Source organism: Mytilus californianus, unplaced genomic scaffold (genome assembly GCF_021869535.1).
Source record: "Mytilus californianus isolate M0D057914Y unplaced genomic scaffold, xbMytCali1.0.p SCAF_4, whole genome shotgun sequence".
Classification (NCBI taxonomy): domain Eukaryota; kingdom Metazoa; phylum Mollusca; class Bivalvia; order Mytilida; family Mytilidae; genus Mytilus; species Mytilus californianus.
In genome coordinates this window covers 52034110-52058836 of record NW_026262690.1, presented here as the reverse complement: position 1 = coordinate 52058836, position 24727 = coordinate 52034110, and the positions used below count along the sequence as shown (strand labels likewise).

General features: G+C 32.3%; 1 protein-coding gene across 2 annotated transcripts in view; it reads left to right on the top strand.

The window, feature by feature from the left end:
- Positions 1 to 251: 251 nt before the first annotated feature.
- LOC127698417 (probable RNA-binding protein EIF1AD) overlaps positions 252 to 24727 on the top strand; it is a 208818-nt gene continuing 184342 nt past the window's right edge. For both annotated transcript variants that reach the window (XM_052201885.1, XM_052201884.1), the window contains exons 1-5: positions 252 to 355; positions 3110 to 3243; positions 3716 to 3824; positions 5528 to 5636; positions 12451 to 15217. In XM_052201885.1, coding sequence (XP_052057845.1) covers positions 3157 to 3243; positions 3716 to 3824; positions 5528 to 5636; positions 12451 to 12637 — 492 coding nt within the window. In that variant the 5' untranslated portion in view covers positions 252 to 355; positions 3110 to 3156 and the 3' untranslated portion in view covers positions 12638 to 15217. The remainder of the gene's footprint in view (positions 356 to 3109; positions 3244 to 3715; positions 3825 to 5527; positions 5637 to 12450; positions 15218 to 24727) is intronic.

Here is a 24727-nt window from a genome sequence, read left to right as displayed (position 1 = left end):
ATTATTATTATTATTATTATTATTATTATCCGAGAGCAGTTACTGACAGCTAGTTCAAAGCCAATAAGTATGTAACTAAAGCTCTTGATTTGGTTCGGTTTTTATTTGTTTCTACCTTTGTCTGTTTAAGGCTTTAAGTGATCCTGTGTTTTGTGATTTTCAGTTAACGAATAAATCCGGATTTTCATTGCGCTTCTACACCGATAACGATATCTGAACATATCTTTAAGTAAAGTCTAATAAATGTTTATCATTATGAGCTTTAGGTTAATTGATTAAAGGACAAATTCACATTGATATATTTATTCCACGGCGAAATTGTTAGTTGCGAAATCTGCAAACGCATGACATAAAGGTATTTCCCATATTTCATTTTATCATACCGACCGTGTAAGACCCTCATGGGTAGTCAAGGTCTTTAAAAACTACCGTCATCACCATTTTATCAAATGAAGCACAGACACTTGTTTCTATCCATGGGAAGATCTACTATCAACGTATAATAATTAATATACGTTGATAGTGGATCTTCCCATGGATAGAAACAAGTGCCTGTGATATGAAGTCTTAATATTTAAAAATAGTGGTATCGTATAATGTGGTATAGCTCATTCAACATTTATTCCAGAACTGCAGAAGACGTAATTTTTTTCGTGAAATACAATGTAGGCTTTCCGGTTAGAAATTATTTTTTGTTTGATAAATGCATGTTTGGAGTATTGTACCATATATCTTTACACAATAATATGAGGCAGGTGTTACCTGTGAAAGGGGCGAAGCCGGCAAACCTTTAGAATACTTTACCATACCCTAGAAACAGTAGATTTATATACATGTATATAAACATTTATTGTAAAAAAAATCACAGCATAATTTCTAGTGAAAAAGTAACTGAATTACAGAAACATATCCGATTTTGGTCCTATTGTTAGGAATTTTACATATGATGTCATTTTCAATGTAAACAAGGAAACACTATCTTCAGGTCGCTTTTTTTTTCTCTCCCTGTAAAGTATAGTTTAATTACTTATTTCAAATAAATAGATGAATATAAAAAAATGCATTAAAACGTTTTTTTATCATACATGTACATGTAATAAAATGATTTTCACTATTTCATTATTCTGATAGATGAAGAAATTTAACATTTGTATAAAATTGGTATTTGCTGCTTCTCCCCTAGACATTTGGCATTTAGGACTGGTGGGCTCAGAGTCAGAATAATGTGTCCAGGTAAGGTGACAGGTCTACCTGCAGACTGTTACCTTGTGAACTAGCACGTAAAAATCAGGCTCAGCGGTTCATGTAGTACAAAGCAGGGTTAATATTTATATTACATTAACATGTTCTTGTCCTGAATATGCATATTAATTTGCCGCTGGACGTTAAGCAGCCATCCATCATCATCATCCTTATTCAATGGTTCAATAAAGATGCTTTAATACTATATTTTTGACTACTATTGCATTATTTGTATCAAATACTAAAAACCCAGTATTATTAATAGAAACTTGTTGCAAAGTTTGAATAGCTACAAAATTTGAAAATTAGCTAGCTATAAAACTAGGTTTAACATGTTTAAGCCACTATTTTCTACATAAGGAAATGTCTGTCCCAAGTCAGGAATATGGCAGTTGTTTTCCTTTCGTTTGATGTGTTTGAGCTTTTGATTTTGCCATTTGATAAGGGAATTTCTGTTTTGAATTTTCCTTGGAGTTTGGTATTTTTGTTATTTTACTTTTTATAAAACAATGAATAATCAACTATAAGTAATTGACTTTTTCTTTAAATCTATATTTTTTTATAGAATACAAGCTTTCTTGTTTCTAAATTCGGCTTCTTGTCGCTAATATTGTTTTCTTGTTGCTAAAAATTTTCTTGTCTCTAATTAGTGAGACCGCCTAAAAACAAAGGATATACAAAGTCAGCTTATTACTGATTTTTGTACAGATACAAAAATCTGCCTGATTGATCTGAGGTGAGTTTCCGCCCTAGAGAACTCATTTTGTTTGCAATAAAATCGTATGTTGAATAAGCTATAGACTCATTTTATTATGTATAAAACATAATAAATTCAAAATGTTTGTCCTCATTATTCTTCTTGGTAATCTGGCATTCAAATTTGCGGGAAATGATTTACAACATGGCAGCCTCCTTCAACAGAACAGGAACAGGGTAATGGACAAGCTGTTAGAAAAAAAAGTTAATGATTTTGAGTTCATTAGTATATTGACTTTTATATTGATTTTTTGTTTCATTAATAATAATCTGTTTTTTAAAAACATTTATTAGTTTAAAACTATTTCAGTTGTTCTGTTGGCTCATGTGGAATATTATACAGAATTTATAGTTTATAGACATCTGTATTCATTTTCCTAGATGCAAATTACACCTCACTAGTTAGTCCAATCCAAAAAAACCAACAGTTATTTAGACAACTTCCTGTTTGGGTCAAGTGTTGTAATTTTCTGGCATCTTGGCCAAACGTCTTCAGGTCATTAAGGCCAGGGGTAATACAATCCATGTGACCGATTTCAATGCTGAACAGGACTGAATTACTGTCCATGTGGGTGTTCTATAAACAATGAATATATCAATCAGATAATTAATTAACTGTTGATTCACTGTGTTAATCAATAATGTTTGGGATATTTTACATGTACATGTACCTAAAGCATAAAAAAAACCATCTTTATTCTTGATTGAATCTTTTTAGGTCTACATGCATATAACTAACGCTAAACATTTAGTACCAGTAAAATGCAGTGATTTTACGAGGGGGGCATGGTGTCCTATGGACATATATTCTTGTTTATTGAATAAAATATTAAACCTTTATACACACACTTTGTAAAATTATATACATGTATGTTGCTTTAACATGCATATGTTTATTGGCATTGTAATTATTCATTTACCTCTGACAACAAATCTTAAGTAATTTAAAAACACACATTTAAAAAAAAAATCATCCAAAATGTTAAATGTATACATCCTTGTTATAACTATTGAGATGAAATTTGAAAGAAGTGTCATCATGGTACAATGTAATTGAAATAAGGTTAATATTGAAGAAGGTATATTTGATCCATTTATTTTCTATTTGCAGAAACTTCTGACCTAATTTCTAAATACATATAGATTAATGGAAATAACATGTCAAAAGCAACAAAAAGAAAGCATGTAACTAAAGAAGTACTGGATGAATATGTTCTTCCTGAAAAAAACCAACAGATTGTTAAGGTATGGTCAATTTTGAATGTATAAACTATCCAATGTAAGTTTCAGTTGTCAAGAAGAAAGAACATTACTACTTCATCAGTCATAATTCATTGCATGAAAACCTTTTTATAGGTCTTAACTTGACCTTTAAATGGCTAACATATAAGATCAAGATCAGTTCCTAGATACGTGTGCATTTGTACAAACTTGACAGTAATGAGTTGTAATGAGTTAGATTGTATTTGTATTTGAAACTGGTACAAAATCTACACTAACCTGGTATTACAAGCTAATTACCGGTAATTTTGTAATTTTTATTAAAAATTGCTTCAAAATTTACTTAAGGGAGAATTTGGATTACCAGGGTACATGGCAGAGCCTTCAAAGATATTTGTTTTAACCCAAATTACTCTGTTATAACTATTAAAACCCATACATGTTTATATCCATGTAAACTTGTTGATATCAATGCTTTAGGCTTATTTCATTATAGGTTGTAGCAGGAAAAGGTAACAATCTTCATGAAATACAGACAGCTGATAACCAAACATTCCTTGTTAGTATGCCCACTCGATTCAGAAAAAATGTTTGGATAAAAAGAGGTAATACTTTACAGCACATAGTTTGATATTATGTTAATATGACCAGCATGGTATTTTATTTTTATAAAGTAGTTTATATGTTTTGTAGTTCTAGTTTTCTGAATCATACAACATTGTCTGTTTTGCTTTGCATTTATTTGAATTTAGAATAAATACATGATAATTATTCTAACAGGGACTGCATCTCCTAACACAGAATTAATAGTCAGAATTATAAAACATGACCATGTATTTAGTTATTTACATCACTTGCCATTACTCTCTGTAGTATTTTATTACTGTAAATAAAGAATATTTGACAAACATTTCAAAGTCTTGGTTAATCATGCAGAATTACACCTACATCATCCTTTATTCCCACCAACATCCAAGATGGCTCATAAAAATAACCATGTGTTTCAATTTCATTGGTGGGCAAAGGAAGATAACTCAAAAATCCTGATAAAGTCTTCGAATGAGGATGAAATAGCAGCTTCCACTCTCCAGTTATTATTTTGTCAAAGTTTTGAATTTCATGTAAGATTTAGTATCCAAAAATTTTTCTTAGATGTACTGTCTCATAAATGTCAGGAAACAATTGTTTGTTTCTTACAGATTATTGTTTAACAGGGAGAAAATAGTGTGACATGTTTCATATTGATCTCGATTGAAAAAAAACTATAATTAATGACAATTTTGATTGTAAGCCATGATATATTTTCAGGGGGTAAAATTGCTTTACATGCACCCATTTGTAAATAAGGGAAGCCAACTTTTTAAATTTGAGAATTTGAGAATTAGTTGGCTTGTGTTTTCTTCAATAAAAACCAAAAATAATCACATTTCTCAGTCACTGTCACAAATATCAATTTACTTAGTTCAGCTACACTTCACTAGATAAACTCAGTTTGTAAAAGTAAGACCTACCTTTTACATTGATCAAGCTTAAAATACAATATACCTACCTTTTACATTGACCTAGCTTAAAATACAATATACCTACCTTTTACATTGATCCAGCTTAAAATACAATACACCTACCTTTTACATTGATCCAGCTTAAAATACAATGTACCTACCTTAACAATGATCCAGCTTAAAAAAAAATGTACCTACCTTAACATTGATCCAGCTAAAAATACAATGTACCTACCTTTTACATTGATCCAGCTTAAAATACAATGTACCTACCTTTTACATTGATCCAGCTTAAAATACAATGTACCTACCTTTTACATTGATCCAGCTTAAAATACAATATACCTACCTTTTACATTGACCTAGATTAAAATACAATACACCTACCTTTTACATTGATCCAGCTTAAAATACAATGTACCTACCTTTTACATTGATCCAGCTTAAAATACAATGTACCTACCTTTTACATTGATCCAGCTTAAAATACAATGTACCTACCTTTTACATTGATCCAGCTTAAAATACAATGTACCTACTTTTTACATTGACCTAGCTTAAAATACAATATACCTACCTTTTACATTGATCCAGCTAAAATACAATGTAATGTAGTTATCTCCTAAATCAAATATGAATTTAGGGCTAGTTATCCATTAACATGATTAATAAATATCCAAAATTAAAGTATTTAGGCTAATAATGGTATCTTTTTTAGGGACTATCACATAATTTCACAATTGCAGGATAATGATACATTTTCATGTATGCATATTTACTTATTTTTCTAACTTTCATTTTTACAGGGGATTTTGTTTTCATAGAACCAATAGAAGAAGGAGACAGAGTTAAGGCAGAAATTTCAAGAATCCTTTACAAGGACCAGATAAAATATATTAAAGAAGAAGGGAAATGGTAAGGTTTTATAGAAACTTCAGTTTGCCTAAACAAAATTGAGCTGAATATAAGAGTATCCTTTTGGTTAAGAGTTGTGTGTTCAGTTGCACATTCCATCCAGGTCTCAGAAACTTGATTATTATGTAGATTTTCTATGGGCAGCTAAATCAGAAAATCGCTCCAGGCACAAAATCACAAAAGGAATTGACTTTGGTCCTGTTTATTAAGACTTTTCATGCCAAGATTTTTTTTATCACTGTACATGTACAAATGTATATCATGGAAATCAACAGATTAATGGTTGACATAAAAACTGGTCACAAAAAATTGACAACTCTTTTCTCTTACAAAAGGGTACAGTTTACCAAAAAATAGTATTGTCTTGTACAACAAACTTCTTTGCGACTACCCTAAGGTACAAAAGTGTATTCGCTTGGTTTTTGCCACAGATTTGTGTAGAAACAAAAAGTCCAAAAATGTCACTTTTTCTCTGCCCACATCAAATAATTCTTGCCAGATAAGCTGGCTCAGAAATTAGAACAGGCCAGACAAAGTCAAGGAATAAAACAATAAGGAAAGTGTTAAACAGTCAGAAACCTTAACATAAATCTCTTCATCAGAATAGGATGAAGGGTTTATTCTCAAAAGACCATTACTAGGAGAGGTTTACAAACTCTGCTATTGGTTTTGGAGATCACATTGGATCCATTTAAGGGGGAATATATTTGTTATTCCAGTTGAGGTTCTAAAAAAATGTGTATGACTATAAGTAAAGTAGATGTTTGATCATGGCAATAAATGTTGTGTTTTCTAATACTGTAAATTCAGAAATTATTGCCTGCATTTATGATTGCGATTTTTGCAGAATGAAAAAAAAATGTGAGATTAATTATTGCGATTTCCCGAAAACCTGCATACAGATATATCTATAAGATATTGGAATGCGAGTTCTTATTATTGCAATACTCACCCAATTGCATTATTCACATAAATAAAAACCTTGCAATAATTTCTGAATTTACAGTAAGTAAATGCAATAATTTCTGAATTTACAGTAAGTAAATGCAAAACATTTTAAATTAGTTTATCAAAGATGTCTGCAGAGTATAGCAACAGATTTACATTCTCACATTGTAAAATGTAATCATTTTAAAGCAAGATCTTATAAAAATTCTTTGTGCAACTCTAGCTGGTGTGGCCATTCCAATTAATTTGTGGAATGTAACTATAATTAATCTTCTCTACCCTGAACATGCTGAAAGCATAATATTTTTTTTTGCATTATTCTCTTTCTGATAATTTATAATTGACAATTCTCAAACAAGCTCCACAGGACTCAGTTGGAATTATAGAGACTTTTTCACCTTCCTCTATATCAAGATTGTTTCTTACCTTTCCTAGAAGTGAACTTCTACACCTTATTAAATGGGCATTCAAAAAGTCAGAATGCGAATATATATGTTCAAACTCTTCAAGGTCATTTTTTAGTAACAACAAACAAAAGCACTATGTCAATTGGACCTGCTTTGATACGTTAACTGCGCTTGAATTTTTACTAGATAACATTTTTGTTCGCTATGGGGATTCCGTATATCATCAAGTTATTGGAATTCCAATGGAGACTAACTGTGCACCACTTATTGCAGACCTGTTTCTGTATTGTTACAATTTATGACTAAAATCAGACCCATTGAAACAACATCTGATACAAAAATTTAATAACACTTTTAGATATTTGGATGATATATTGGCTCTCAATAATGACGACTTCAGTATGTACACTAAAGAGATTTATCCTGCTGAACTAATTTTAAATAAAGCTCATACTAACAATGAACACTGCCCTTTCCTGGATCTTGATATCTACATCTTTAATGGGAGGCTTAATACCAAAATTTATGATAAAACATATTGATTATCCGTTTTTAGATGGTGAAGTTCCCTTGTCGCCATCTTATGGTGTTTATATATCTCAACTTGTTTGATTTGCTCGTTTCTGTAACAATACATTTGTTTTAACGAAAGAAATCTCTGTATTACTGAAAAATTATTACACCAGGCTTTTTGATATCACAAGTTTGTCAAAAAATTAACTAAATTTTATCATCTGTACAAGGACATCATTCGTAAATATAAATCAACATGCAGACATCTTATAGGTATTTCACATCCAATCTTTTATGGTAATATTCTATACAAAGCACAGAAATATTGTCATTCACCTCAAAATTTAACCAAACCTTTAAACAGACTTATTCAAAAGGGATATAGTTACGATACTGTTATCAGGTCATTAAAGATGGCACTTTTTGGAATTAATATTGATTCACTCATAAGGTCTTTGCATCGGAAATAAACATATTTATTCTAAAACCAGTTGTTGGCATGATACAGGTTATATAGATATAAGAAGATGTGGTATGAGTGCCAATGAGACAACTCTCTATCCAAGTCAAAATTTATAAAAGTAAACCATTATAGGTCAAAGTACGGTCTTCAACACGGAGCCTTGGCTCACACCGAACAGCAAGCTTTAAAGGGCCCCAAAAATTACTAGTGTAAAACCATTCAAAGGGGAAAACCAACGATCTAATCTATATAAAAAACGAGAAACACTTATGAACCACATCAACAAACGACAACTACTGAACATCAGATTCCTGACTTAGGACAGGTGCAAACAATTGCAGCGGGTTTAAACGTTTTAATGGTACCAAACCTTCACCCTTTTTCTGAAACAATAGTGTAACATCACAACATAGAAAGACACACTATAAAATATCAACTGAAATGGCTTAACTCAATCAAAGGACATATTAACACCAGTGAACATACACTGAACAAATAAATTTGACCTATGATACAATGTAAATACAAAATAAATAAACTAATGGAAGAATAATAAAAGTAACATGTTATACCGCTATGAAATGTTAAACAATTTAAGAAAAACAATATGCTCGAACAAAAATATCAGCCATTTGCAATTACTTTAAACACAGGTAAATGAAAATAATTTTGTTGTTAGGTTCAAATAGAGAAAGGAAATATTCTTCTCATATATTTGTATGATACTAAACTCCTAACGGGAGGGATTGTGCTTGATTTTCATATGATGAAGACATAATCTTGCAATCAGTTTAATTGAGGTCTGGAGCTGGCATTTCAGTAACTGCTAATAGTCCTTTGTTAATTTATGTATCATTGTCATTTTGCTTAGCTTCTTCTGTTACCTATTCTGACATCGGACTCAGACTTCTTTTAAACTGAGTTTTACTGTGCATATTGCTGTGTTTGTTTATTTTACATTGGCTAGAGGTATAGGGAGAGGGTTGAGATCTCACAAAACATATTTAACTCGCCGCAATTTTGCACCTGTCCCAAGTCAGGAGCCTCTGTAAGTCTTGTATGTTTTTTTAATTTTAGTTCATTTATATGTTTCGGAGCTTAGTGCGACGTCCATTTTCACTGAACTAGAACACATTTTTGTTTCGGGGGCAGCTGAAGCCCAGCTACAGGTGCAGGAATTTCTCGCTGTGTTGAAGACCCATTGGTTGCCTTTGGCTGTTTTCTGATCTTTGGTTGGGTTGTTGTCTCTTTGACAAATTCCCCATTTCCTTTCTCAATTTTATTCTAGTATTCTTTAATATGAGGCAGTTGCTACCTTATGAGTTCTGAAGACATTGGTTTTGAACAGGTGGATTGTGCATCTTTATTTTACTTGTCAGCTGCAATATCACGTGACTCATCAGGTGCCCACCTCACGCTTCAATCCTATTTTATGGTCCCATTAATTATTGCAATAAAGCTATGTGAGATATAACAGTATGTCTGCAAATAATGGAATAGTTTATTTTATTTTAACATTTTCACATGAGATCATGTTAGAGCAAGGTCTATCACCACCACATTGTAAAAGTGTTAAAGGTTTCACAGAGCCATATAAAACAGACTCAGAACAACCCTTCTACCATTTCAGCTTTCTTCTGATCTAATTAAAATTCTGTAACCAGTGATGTCTGCAGATTACAGTTTCGGAGATTTAAACAGCCCATTTTTTTACTATAAGGGATTAGGAAAACCCTATTTATTTTGGGGTCAAAGGTAAAGGTCACATCATCTATTGATAGACTAAAATTTTGACAAAATCTTTTAAACCATGTATCCAAAAATAGAATAACAAAAATATTGAACTCCATGGTAAATTCAATAAGGGGAAGTCCATAGAAAAGTAGCAAAATCAAATGTTATCAACCAATGAAACAAGTGAAAAACAACCTCATATTCCTGAATTGGTACAGACATTTCCCTTGCAAAAATGGTGGGTTAAACCTGGTTTGATAGCTAGCAATACCTCCAACTTGTATGACAGTTGTTTATAGTTCTGCTATATTGACAATAATAGATAAAAAAAAAAAAAAACTGAACACAAAAGATCAACGCGACAATAAATAGGATACAGCAGCCAAAACAATGTAACATACATCATAGACACACAACTCTAAAAAATTCAAACAAACATACAAATAAATCTAAATAAGACGCAAACAAAAATGTTTTTGCAGTTGATAGTACATACAGTATATAGTATACACTATCTAGATAAAGTACAAATTTAGAATGATATAAATACAAAGGTAAACAAAATGGAAACAACACTGTAACATGCATATTAGCTTAACTTAAAATACCCTTTGGAAAGAACAAGACCCCTGTAGATTTTGGCTCAGAGATCAAAGGTCAAGGTCACAATAACAACTTTCCATCATTTTACACAAACTGTCAGCAGACTTTCCCAATGAAAATAGTACTCAACTCAAAATTCTGTTACTACAAATCCGTGGTGCTTTTTCCGTAGCGTAGCGGAGTGGGCATTAAGTTTTACCCTTGTCCGTCTGTACATCCGTATGTCCCAAAATTGGTTTCCATTCTCTAACTTAAGTTTGCCACAACCAAATGTTATGAAACTTATACATAATGCTTATTACCACAAAACACAGATCGAGTTTGAATTTTGGTGGCGTCACTTTTACTGTTCTAGAGTTATGCCCCTTTACAAATGGAAAAATTGCTGAATTTTTCGTTTCTGTTCTCTCACTTTAGTTTGCCTCAACCAAATGTTATTGATCTTATACACAATGTTTATTACCACAAAACACAGATCGATTTTGAATTTTGGTGGCGTCACTTTTACCGTTCTAAAGTTATGCCCTTTACAAATGGAAATATTGCTGAATTATTTCGTTTCCGTTCTCTAACTTAAGTTTGCCTCAACCAAATGTTATGAAACTTATGCACAATGCTAATTACCACGAAACGCAGATAAATTTTGAATTTTGGTGGCGTCACTTCTACTGTTCTAAAATTATGCTCCTTTAAAATGAAAAAATGCTGAATTTTTCGTTTCCGTTCTCTTGCTTAAGTTTGCCTCAACCAAATGTTATGAAACTTATACACAATGCTTAACTTATTACCACAAAACTCAGATCAAGTACAAATTTGGGTAGGGTCACTTTTACCGTTCTTGACTTATGTCCCTTTATAACATTATATGCAAGAGAGGGCATCATCTTTGTCCCATGGACACATTCCCCATTTATTTTTTATCAAATTTTTAAGGCATATGTTCTTTTTGTTGAAAATTTTTAGCAGTATTTCACATTGCATTTCTTACATTTATCAACTTTAAGGTTATAGGGCTGTACATTGGTTATTTTTTATAGTTTTTTTTTTTCCTGTTTGTATCTTATTATCATGTCAAGTTCATAACTATCAGCACTAATACTGTGTCCACAGTTGCTTTATGATAATACTTGTTTTATGTTTCCATGTCAACATGTTACCTGTTATGTTGTGCATTTAGTACATTCAGTGGTACTTCTCTGTTGGAATTGCAATAAAAATTCTTTACAGTTTTATCCCCACACCACTAGGCGACTGGGGCAATAAGATTTACCCTTGTCTGTCCTAAAGTATGTCACAAAATTGGTTTCTGCACTCTAACATTACTTTGCCTCAACCAAATGTTATGAAACTTATACACACTGCTTATAACCACCAAACACAGATCAAGTCTGGATTGTGGTGGTATTATTTTAAATGTTCTTGAGTTGTGTGTCCCTTTATAAATGGAAAAATTGCTGAATTTGCAGTTTCTGCACAATAACTTTACTTTACTTCAACCAAATGTTATGAAACTTATACACCATGCTTATTACCACCAAAAACAGATCAGCTTCGAATTTAGGTGGCATCACTTTCACCGTTCTCATGTTAAGTTCCTTTATAAATGGAGAAATTGCTGAATTTGCTTTATATTTACAAGCAGGGGCATCTGTGACTGATGGACACATTCTTTTATTTAAAGCAAAAGTTACCGTGACCATACTAGAATAATGTATTAAATATGTATTATTACATATATAATATATTTATGAGATCAATTGGTTAGGGGGCCTCGGTGGCAGAGTGGTCTAAGTAGTTACTACTGTAATCACTAGCCAGTCAACACTGAGGTTGTGAGTTCGAACCCTGCTCGTGCAGGTGCACTTGACTCCAATCTTAATTGACTAGGATTGTCAGTTTTCCTAATGAAGGTCGTGGTTTTCTCCCGGCACTCTGGCTTCCTCCACCAATAAAAACTGGCCGCCACAAAATAGCCCAAAAGCGGTGCTTAAAAGTGGTGTTAAAACACCAAAAATCAAAAAAAATCAAAATCAATTGGTTAGACTGTGTGTAACCCATCCTTCCTAAGATGGGAGCATTAATTAAAAGTAATGACTTATTATTCAGTCAAATTTATGTAAATAAAATTGATTTCTTGTTCTGGTAGGCCTGAAGCTTTCATGGAAACAACAAACACAGAAAAGAACAAGATGATACCAGATGATATGCTGCCACCTAGTGACAGTTCTGATGAAGATGTTGGAGATCTTGTGGTTAATGCTAATAGACAGAAAGTAGCAGTGTATGAAGAAAGTGACAATGAAACAAGTGAAGATAATGATGATGTAACATAAAACACATTAAAGACGTAAAGATCAACGAAAAAGAAGACAGAGCCATTACTTGTGACTGTAGTGCTCTTCCATATGGCATGTCATATGAATTGACGGAGAACAGATTCAACTTTTTTTAATCGAAATTAAAACTAACAAGTGATAAGAAATTTAATCAAAATCACCCTGTTTGAAATAAAATGAAAGAGTCTAAATGTAATATCAGGGAAGCTTAATGCAATATAATTATTTCAATTTTTTATACGCCCGTTTACGGGACTTATTATGGTATACCGTTGTCCTTCCGTCTGTCCGTCCGTCCGTCGTCAACATGTTGGACATTAACTCAAAAACACTTTAACCAATTTGGATAAAACTTTGGTGAATTGTGTATATCTATTGACCTGAGCTCCCTTTCGTTTTTTATAAATTTTTCGATTTTACGTTTCCGAGTTATGGGGTTTTATTCATTAAAAAAAGGGGGATTTTCCAGTTTTCTAACAATAACTCAAGAATGCTTTCACCAACTTGCAAGAAATTGTGGTGAATTGTTTATATCTATTGACATGAGCTCCCTTTTGATTTTTATATATTTTAGATTTTACGTTTCTGAGTTACAGGGTTTTATTCATAAAAAAAGGGGGATTTTCCAGTTTTCAGACAAAAAATCAAAAATGCTATCAGCAGTTCTTATGAAACTTTGGTGAATTGTTTATATCTATTGATGTAAGCTCCGTTTAGAATTTTATAAATTTTACATTTTACATTTCTGAGTTGTGAGGTTTTATTCATTAAAAAAGGGGGGATTTTCCAGTTTTTGGACAATTACTCAAAAATGCTGTCAGCAATTCTCATGAAACTTTGGTGAATTGTTCATATCTATTGATGTAAGCTCCCTTATCATTTTCATAAATTTCTAAAATGATATTGAGAATTAATTGAACTTTAATTGTTTATAGTCTGACAACAGATTTACTAAGTATTGTGCAACAGCACAGTGTATTGCACAACAGCAAGAAATCTTTAATTGAATATAAATTCAATTCATATAACCAATTTCAAGTTCTTTAACTACATTTATTCAGAAACCTATAATATGTCAAATATTTAATACAATCCAAATTCAGACCTGTATCAAGCTTGAATATTGTGTCCATTTTTGCCCCAACTGTTCAGGGTTGGACCTCTGTGGGTGTATCCAGCTGCGCTCAGCGAAGCAGTTTATTTTATATATAATAAACTGTGCTTTCTGATTAACACTACATTGTTGTGTGGACAAACAAATGATTTTATAATCATAAAACAGTGTCAGACTCAGCATGTTGGTCTAGTACAGAGCAGAGTTCATATATATATATCACATTAACATGTTCCCGTCTTGATATGCATGTAATGCTTGCCACTGGATGTTAAACACCAACTCATCATTATCATCATCATCAGATCTTTATTTGATGTAATTCAATATTTTCTGTGCTGTTGTAAAAAGATACAAAGTGAAAACTATATGATGCCGTCTACCAAACTTGAAATGCACTGAATGTTTTTTTTAAAGATTCCAATTACTGATGTCAATTTTAACATCAATAAATTCATATTCTGTGCTATAATATTCTCACCAGTATTCATTAATTTGATAAACGAATGTACATGAAAACAGTTATAATGTCTGTTTTAACACAGGTATAATGATGACTGACGGTTTTATGAAGTTTTTTTATTAACCAGTTATAAGTGAATCTTGTTTTCCATTTATATATGTTACTGGTTTTAACAATTTAAAGAAGAAATCCTTTGAATATTTATCAAACATTAACATAAAGATGTTACAAAGGATTAAAAGATCAACTTTTATAAGGGAGAAATTACTTCTTTGTCTATTCTTTTCCCTTCAATTTGCTAGAAAAAAATTCTGTTATTGTTAAAGATATTTAGCTGAATTTTAGCTTACCTAAACTAAAATGTCTGTGTGAATCACTTGGTGTCTGTCGTAATTCGTCTCTGATACTACTGGGCTGGATGTTACCAAACTTAACCTGAATATTCCTTTGGCATCTTGTTTGTAAATTTTATCCCAGCATTGATGAACAGGGGTGTCAGCATATGTTTAAGTCAAATTCTTGAAAATTGTAAGAGATAGTTAGAAAGCCATCACCTAAAAACCATCAGACCTATTATTTACTAATGTTTCTATTTGTTTAGAAATGTCATTTGACTCCCTATGGTTGGTATTGCCCTTAATGACAATTTTAACTAATTTTTTACGAAATTTTTCTGGTTGCTATAATCTTGAATTTGTAAAAGATACAAATAAGTCTAAACAGCAAGTTATTGCCCTTCAGTTATGAGTTCTACCTATTTTTTGCATATTCGCAAAAACTGAAGAACAGAGAGAGAAGCTATAAACAAAACAAATTATCAGCAAAATAAGATTACAAATTGGTGAGCATGACTGAAATCGTCAGTTATTCCTCTTTAATGACAATTTTACCCATTTTTATTCGTATATTGGTATGACGTCGTTGTCGTCCGAAGACATATTGGTTTTCGCACAATAACTTTAGTTTAAGTGAATGGATCTCTATGAAATTTTACCATAAGGTTTAATACCACAAAAGGAAGGTTGGGATTGATTTTGGGGGTTATGGTACCAACAGTTAAGGTATAAGTGGCCAAAAGGGGGCCAAAAATAAGAATTTTTCTAGTTTCCAGACAATAACTTGTGGAACGGTGTTTGGATCTCTCTGAAATTATACCACAAGTTTCCATACCACAAAGGGATGGTTAGGATTTGCTTTGGGGGGTTATGGCTCAAACCGTTTAGGAATTAGGGGAAAAACAAGGGTGTCCTGGTTAATGGACAAATACTTTAGTACAAAACATAATTTATAGCAGTGTTTTTGAATAATGTATAAAGTAATGGTTAATGAACAATTAAGACAATTTAAATTTACAACGTTTTGATTACCTCCCTTACACTGCTTTTAAATTATGTTTAAAGAAATGCATATTTATAAAGGAAGACCAGTTAAAATATCTGCAAATGTTGCATCTTTTTTTTTTTTTACAAAAAAATCCATATGAAAGATTTGACACCATATTTTAAATTCTATTATAAAATAGATTAAGTTAGCACTATGGTAAATTTTAATACGCAACAGCATAGTGTATTGCACAAAAGCAAAAAAAAAAGGTGGGTAAATTTTTTATTTTTTTTGTGGGGGGAGGGGGGGTCAATTTGCAACAGCAATGTGTATTGCACAAAAGCAAAAAATTGAATATAAATTCAAATCATATAACCAATTCTAAGTTCTTTGACTACAGTTATTCTGTCAGAAACCTTTTATGTGTCAAATATTTAATTACAATTCAAATTCAGACCTGTATCAAGAGCGAATGTTGTGTCAATTCGCAACAGCAAAGTGTATTGCACAAAAGCAAAAAATTGAATATAAATTCAAATCATATAACCAATTCTAAGTTCTTTGACTACAGTTATTCTGTCAGAAACCTTTTATGTGTCAAATATTTAATTACAATCCAAATTCAGACCTGTATCAAGCGCGAATATTGCGTCCATTTTTGCCCCAACTGTTCAGGGTTGGACCTCTGCGGTCGTATCCAGCTGTGCTCAGCGAAGCAATTTATTGTTTTTGGCATAAACTATAAAAGAAAGGGTGCAATTGGAAACAGCAAAAATGATCAGCAAAACTAGATTTACAAGTAAGTCGACACGGTCAAAATATTCAGTCAACTCCTTATATATATATAGAAGTTATTGCCCTTAAATGACAATATTAACCCATACTTGCTGTTATGTTTTGTCTTGAAAAGTTTGAATAGAAAGAGATTCTTGACTATAATCTCGAAAAGTGTAAAAGATTGAGAGAAACTTAATAATTCAACATACTGAAATTGTCAATCAACTTCTTGTAGGAGTTATTGTCCTATAATAATTTTTTACAGACTTTTGCTTGTTCGCAATTATTTTGAAAATTATAATAGATAGAGAGAAACTCTAAACAGAAAATATAATTAGAAAAACAGAATCCACAAAAAAAATCAACATGACCAAAATTGTCAGTAGACTACTAAATGACAATTTCTGTCTATTTTATGCTTTTTATACGACCGCAAAAAAATTTTTGTGGTCGTATATTGGTATGACGTTGGCGTCGTCGTCCGGCGTCGTCGTCCGAAGACGCATTAGTTTTTGCACTCTAACTTTAGTTTAAGTGAATGGATCTCTATGAAATTTTACCATAAGGTTCAATACCACAAAAGGAAGGTGGGGATTGATTTTGGGGGTTATGGTACCAACAGTTAAGGAATTAGGGGCCAAAAATAAGCATTTTCTAGTTTCAAGACAATAACTGTGGAACGGTGTATGGATCTCTCTGAAATTATACTACAAGTTTCCATACCACAAAGGGATGGTTAGGATTTGCTTTGGGGGGTTATGGCTCAAACCATTTAAGAATTAGGGGCAAAAAAGGGGGAAAAACAAGGTTGTCCTGGTTAATGGACAAATACTTTAGTACAAAACATAATTTAAAGCAGTGTAAGGGAGATAAATCAAATACATCATTGAAATTATCTCCCTTACACTGCTTTTAAATTATGTATAAAGTAATGGTAAATGAACAATTAAGATAATTTAAAACAGTGTAAGGGAGGTAATCCAAATACAACGTTTTGGTTACTTCCCTTACACTGCTTTTAAATTATGTTTAAAGAAATGCATATTTATAAAGGAAGACCAGTAAAAATATCTACAAATGTTGCATCTTTTCTTTTTACAAAAAAATCCATATGAAAGATTTGACACTATATTTTAAATTCTATTATAAAATAGATTAAGTTAGCACTATGGTAAATTTAAATGGGTAATTATGGTTGCAAACTCCATTGGAAATTTGAATTGAAATTATGACCATATCTTGAGGGAAAGAATTTTTTGGGGGAAAAAGGGGGGGGGGGGGGTAAAAAGAAATTGTGGGGGGTCAATTTTTTCTCATTTCAGATTTCAGAAATTAAAAAGTAAAAAGAATTATTCTTCAAATATTATTTTTTTTTCAAATTTCAAATATTGAAAAATTTCAAGAAGTTATCTTTTATTGCAAAGTATGGCGCATTAGATTTGTAAAATCGTTGACCACATTTATTTATTTGTTATGCCGAATCTAACCGTGTGTTTAGATTTTTAATTTTGGGTCCAGTTTTCAAATTGGTCTACATTAAGGTCCAAAGGGTCCAAAATTAAACTTTGTTTGATTTTAACAAAAATTGAATATATTTCGGGTTCTTTGATATGCTGAATCTAAACATGTATTTAGATTTTTGATTTTTGGCCCAGTTTTCAAGTTGGTCCAAATTGGGGTCCAAAATTAAACTTTGTTTGATTTCAACAAAAAATTGAATATATGGGGTTCTTTGATATGCTGAATCTAACCATGTATTTAGATTTTTTATTTGTGGACCCCGCTATCAAATTGGTTCATATTGAAGTCAAAAGGGTCCAATATTAAACTTTGTTTGATTTCATCAAAAAATGAATTATTGGGGTTCTTTGATATGCCAAATCTAACCGTGTATTTAGATTTCTAATTTTGGGTCCCGTTTTTATACGACCGCAAAAAAATTTTTGTGGTCGTATATTGGTATGACGTTGGCGTCGTCCGAAGACACATTGGTTTTCGCACTCTAACTTTAGTTTAAGTGAATGGATCTCTATGAAATTTTACCACAAGGTTCAATACCACAAAAGGAAGGTTGGGATTGATTTTGGGGGTTATGGTACATACAGTAAAGGAATAAGGGGCCAAAAAGGGGCCAATAATAAGCATTTTTGTAACTTCCAGACATAACTTGTGTGTTAGTGTATGGATCTCTCTGACATTGTACCACAAGGTTCCATATCACAAAAGGAATGCTGGGATTGATTTTGGGGGTAATTGCCTCAAAATTTTAGGAATTAGGGGCCAAAAAAGGGGCAAAAAACAAGCATTTTTCTAGTTTCATTACAATAACTTGTGTGTAAGTGTATGGATCTTTCTGAAATTGTACTACAAAATTCCATATCACAAAGGGAAAGCTGCAATTGAGTTTGGGGGTAATTGCCCAAAACGTTTAGGAATTAGGGGCCAAAAAGGGGCCAAAAATAAGCATTTTTCTAGTTTCCAGACAATAACTTGTGTTCAAGTGTATGGATCTCTCTGAAATTGTACTGCAAGGTACCATACCACAAAGGGAAGGCTGGGATTGAGTTTGGGTGTGATGAATCATAAGGGGGTTCAAAAAATTTGGGGGGGGGATTTTTTTTTTTTTTTCCTTTTTTTTTCTTTTTTTCCTTTTTTTTCTTTTAAAATTTTCCATTTTAAGTTGGTTATTTCTGATTTATATTTAAAAGCAAATAATAATGATATGGTAGGAGATACAAACCAAACAGGATGTGTAAATTATTATATTAAAGTATTGTGCAATAGCAAGAAATTTTCAATTGCACAGTATTGCACAATAGCAAGAAATCTTCCAATTGCACAGTATTGCGCAATAGCAAGAAATCTTCAATTGCACAGTATTGCGCAATAGCAAGAAATATCTAATAGCACAATATTGCGCAATAGCAAGAAATTGTCAATTGTACAGTATTGCGCAATAGCAAGAAATATTTAATTGCACAGTATCGTGCAAAAGAAGATACTTCGTATAAATTGCTTATTTCTTGACCAATTTCAATGGGGTTTTATTCTTGAATTCTTAGGGTTCTTTAATATGCTGAATCTAACCATGTATTAAGTTTTTGGATTTTGGGCCCCGTTTTTAAATTGGTCAACATTGAGGTCCAAAGGGTCCAAAATTAAACTTTGTTTGATTTCATCAAAAATTGAATTATTGGGGTTCTTTGATATGCCGAATCTAACCGTGTATTTAGATTCTTAATTTTTGGTTCTGTTTTCAAATTGGTCTACATTAAAGTCCAAAGGGTCCAAAATTAAACTTAGTTTGATTTTAACAAAAATTGAATTCCTAGGGTTCTTTGATATGCTGAATCTAAACATGTATTTAGATTTTTGATTATGGGCCCAGTTTTCAAGTTGGTCCAAATCGGGGTCCAAAATGAAACTTTGTTTGATTCAACAAAAATTAAATATATGGGGTTCTTTGATATGCTGAATCTAACCATGTATTTAGATTTTTGATTTTTGGGCCCCGTTATCAACTTTGTCCACATTGAGGTCAAAAGGGTCCAAAATTAAACTTTGTTTGATTTCATCAAAAATTGAATTCTTGGGGTTCTTTGATATGTTGAATCTAACCATGTATTTAGATTTTGGATATTGGACCATAATAGGTGAATGTCCAATTTAAAATTTTTAAGTTCTTAGACCACATTCATTCTGTGTCAGAAACCTATGCTGTGTCAAATATTTAATCACAATCCAAATGCAAAGCTTGAATGTTGTGTCCATACTTGCCCCAACTGTTCAGGGTTCGACCTCTGCGGTCGTATCAAGCTGCGCCCTGCGGAGCATTTTATTTAAATTGGTCTACATTAAGGTCCAAAGGGTCCAAAATTAAACTAAGTTTGATTTTAACAAAAATTGAATTCTTGGGGTTCTTTGATATGCTGAATCTAAACATGTGTTTAGATTTTTTATTATGGGCCCAGTTTTAAGTTGGTCCAAGTTGGGGTCCAAAATTAAACTTTGTTTGATTTCAACAAAAATTGAATATATGGGGTTCTCTGATATGCTGAATCTAAACATGTATTTAGATTTTAGATTTTTGGCCCAGTTTTCAAGTTGGTCCAAATTGGGGTCCAAAATTAAACTTTGTTTGATTTCAACAAAAATTGAATATATGGGGTTCTTTGATATGCTGAATCTTACCATGTATTTAGATTTTTTATTTGTGGGCCCGCTATCAAATTGGTTCATATTGAGGTCAAAAGGGTCCAAAATTAAACTTTGTTTGATTTCATCAAAAATTGAATTATTGGGGTTCTTTGATATGCCAAATCTAACCGTGTTTCTAGATTTTTAATTTTGGGTCCCGTTTTTTAAATTGGTCTACATTAAGGTCCAAAGGGTCCAAAATTAAACTTAGTTTGATTTTAACAAAAATTGAATTCTTGGGGTACTTTGATATGCTGAATTTAAACATGTGTTTAGATTTTTGATTATGGGACCAGGTTTCAAGTTTGTCCAAGTTAGGGTCCAAAATTAAACTTTGTTTGATTTCAACAAAAATTGAATATATGGGGTTCTTTGATATGCTGAATCTAACCATGTATTTTGATTTTGGACATTGGACCATAATAGGTAAATTAAAAAAATTGAAGTTCTTAGACCACATTCTTTCTGTGTCAGAAACCTATGCTGTGTCAAATATTTAATCACAATCCAAATTCAGAGCTGTATCAAGCTTGAATGTTGTGTCCATACTTGCCCCAACTGTTCAGGGTTCGACCTCTGCGGTCGTATCAAGCTGCGCCCAGCGAAGCATTTTATTGTCTATTATCTTGAGAACTATAATATATAGACAGAAACTAAACTGCAAACATAATCAGCAAGAAGAGATCTACAAATAGATGAACATAACTGAATTTATTGATTGTATTATTATAGGAGTTACTGCCCCTAAATATCTGTTTTTGACAAATTTTAATGTTTAAGCATTGGCCCTATCTTAGCATCCGTCTTTGTTGATTTGTTAAAAAAATAAATTTTTGAAAAACACTGGACCAATTTTAACCAAACATGGGCTTACTGATCCTAAGGGTATGTAGTATAAAGTTTGTGTGTAGACACCATGGAAAACATTAATATAAGGGTAAAATGCATTTATTGTCCAATATCTGAAATATTCTAATAGAAAGTAATAAAATGCTCCGCAGGGCGCAGCTTGATACGACCGCAGAGGTCGAACCCTGAACAGTTGGGGGAAGTATGGACACAACATTCAAGCTTGATACAGCTCTGAATTTGGATTGTGATTAAATATTTGACACAGCATAGGTTTCTGACACAGAATGAATGTGGTCTAAGAACTTAAAAATTTTAAATTGGACATTCACCTATTATGGTCCAATATCCAAAATCTAAATACATGGTTAGATTCAGCATATCAAAGAACCCCAAGAATTCAATTTTTGATGAAATCAAACAAAGTTTTATTTTGGACCCTTTTGACCTCAATGTGGACAAAGTTGATAATGGGGCCCAAAAATCAAAAATCTAAATACATGGTTAGATTCAGCATATCAAAGAACCCCATATATTCAATTTTTGTTGAAATCAAACAAAGTTTAATTTTGGACCCCGATTTGGACCAACTTGAAAACTGGGCCCATAATCAAAAATCTAAATACACGGTTAGATTCGGCATATCAAAGAACCCCAATAATTCATTTTTTTATGAAATCAAACAAAGTTTAATTTTGGACCCTTTGGACCTCAATGTGGACCAATTTAAAAACAGGGCCCAAAATCCAAAAACTTAATACACGGTTAGAATCAGCATATTTAAGAACCCCAAGAATTCAAGAATAAAACCCCATTGAAATTGGTCAAGAAATAAGCAACTTATACGAAGTATCTTCTTTTGCACAATACTGTGCAATTGAATATTTCTTGCAATTGCACAATACTGTACAATTGACAATTTCTTGCTTTTGCGCAATATTGTGCTATTGGATATTTCTTGCTATTGCACAATACTGTGCAATTGAAGATTTCTTGCTATTCCGCAATACTGTGCAATTGAAGATTTCTTGCTATTGTGCAATACTGTGCAATTGAAAATTTCTTGCTATTGCACAATACTTATTATATAATAATTTACACATCCTGTTTGGTGTGTATCTCCTACCATATCATTATTATTTGCTTTTAAATATAAAACAGAAATAACCAACTTAAAATGGAAAATTTTAAAAGAAAAAAAAAGGAAAAAAAGAAAAAAAAAGGAAAAAAAGAAAAAAAAAGAAAAAAAAAAAAATCCCCCTCCCCAAATTTTTTGAACCCCCTTATGATTCATTACCCCCAAACTCAATCCCAGCCTTCCCTTTGTGGTATGGTACCTTGCAGTACAATTTCAGAGATATCCATACACTTGAACACAAGTTATTGTCTAGAAACTAGAAAAATGCTTATTTTTTGGCCCCTTTTTGGCCCCTTATTCCTAAACATTTTGGGCAATTACCCCCAAACTCAATTCCAGCTTTCCCTTTGTGATATGGAACCTTGTAGTACAATTTCAGAAAGATCCATACACTTACACACAAGTTATTATCATGAAACTAGAAAAATGCTTGTTGTTTGCCCATTTTTGGCCCCTAATTCCTAATATTTTGAGGCAATTACCCCCAAAATCAATCCCAGCATTCCCTGTGTGATATGGAACCTTGTGGTACAATTTCAGAGAGATCCATACACTTGAACACAAGATATTGTTTGGAAACTAGAAAAATGCTTATTTTTGGCCCCTTTTGGCCCCTTATTCCTAAAAGTTTTGGGCAATTACCCCCAAACTCAATTCCAGCTTTCCCTTTGTGATATGGGACCTTGTAGTACAATTTCAGAAAGATCCATACACTTACACACAAGTTATTGTCATGAAACTAGAAAAATGCTTGTTTTTTGCCCCTTTTTTGGCCCCTAATTCCTAATATTTTGAGGCAATTACCCCCAAAATCAATCCCAGCATTCCCTTTGTGATATGGAACCTTGTGGAACAATGTCAGAGAGATCCATACACTAACACACAAGTTATGTCTGGAAGTTACAAAAATTCTTATTTTTGGCCCCTTTTTGGCCCCTAATTCCTTAACTGTTGGTACCATAACCCCCAAAATCAATCCCCACCTTCCTCTTGTGGTATTGAACCTTATGGTAAAATTTCATAGAGATCCATTCACTTAAACTAAAGTTAGAGTGCGAAAACCAATGTGTCTTCGGACGACGCCGGACGACGCCAGACGACGACGACGACGACGACGACGACGCCAACGTCATACCAATATACGACCGCAAAAATTTTTTGCGGTCGTATAAAAATCTGACTGGGCTGAAAATGCCCAGAAGGTGGATTTCTGCCTACTTCCTATTCCCACCAAAATTATCAGATGACTCCTTCAAGCAGTTACTGCACTTAAATGACAATGTATGACTTATTTTCATGTTTTCCTTTTATCTAAAGACTATAATAGATAATTAGAAACTGTTATTAGCAAAACTGATCAGCAATACAAGATCTACAAAAGTGCCAATATGACCAAAACATAGCAATTCAAAATTACTACCTATCACCTTTAGCATGACAATAACAATAAAATTTCTATACAAACCGTTAGACTGATTTTTCATAAGAACATTGAAGTGGAATTAAAGTCTTATAGGATTGTAAGTATGCTTTATTTTATCACCTTGCACTGTGGTTTTCTACAGCAGTTTGTTCAAATTTCTGACCAGTTGAACAGTTTGGTTGTATAAAACAAATTGCAATTTGGTCAGAATTTTGAATAAGTTGCAATAGGTGGAGAGCAACTCTTACAGTCAAGTCACAGTAACAAATGTTTGCTTGTTATCTTAAAACTGTTAACAACAAAAGTTGCCGTTGAAAACAATAAACTTTGTATAATTATCAAAAATATTTTTTTTTTTTTGGTTCAAAATCTTAGTTTTATTTTTTGAAAAATCCGTTGCTTTTTTTACAATTATTTTTGTAGATATTTCTCTTTTGAACAAATATAGCAATGAAAGTTGTACATTCCTCATTGATAATGTCTCTTATTAGTCCCTTACCGACGAAGTCGAAGGGGACTTTAGGTTTGTACTCTGTCCGTCTGTCTGTCCGTCCTTCCGTCTGTCCATCCGTCAGTCCGGAAAATCAGTTTTCCAGACTTTTTTTCTTCATGCTTGAAGATATTGATTTGATAATTGGTGTATTGTTTCATCATGACAAGTTACAGGTCAAGTTCGATTTTCACGATTTTAGCTTTTCTCCTTGTTCAGTTAAAGCCCTTTCCCTAGAATTAAATTTTTGATGAACTACTTATTAATTACTAGATTTCTGTTCAAAGGGAATTAACTCATTTTTAACCGGATT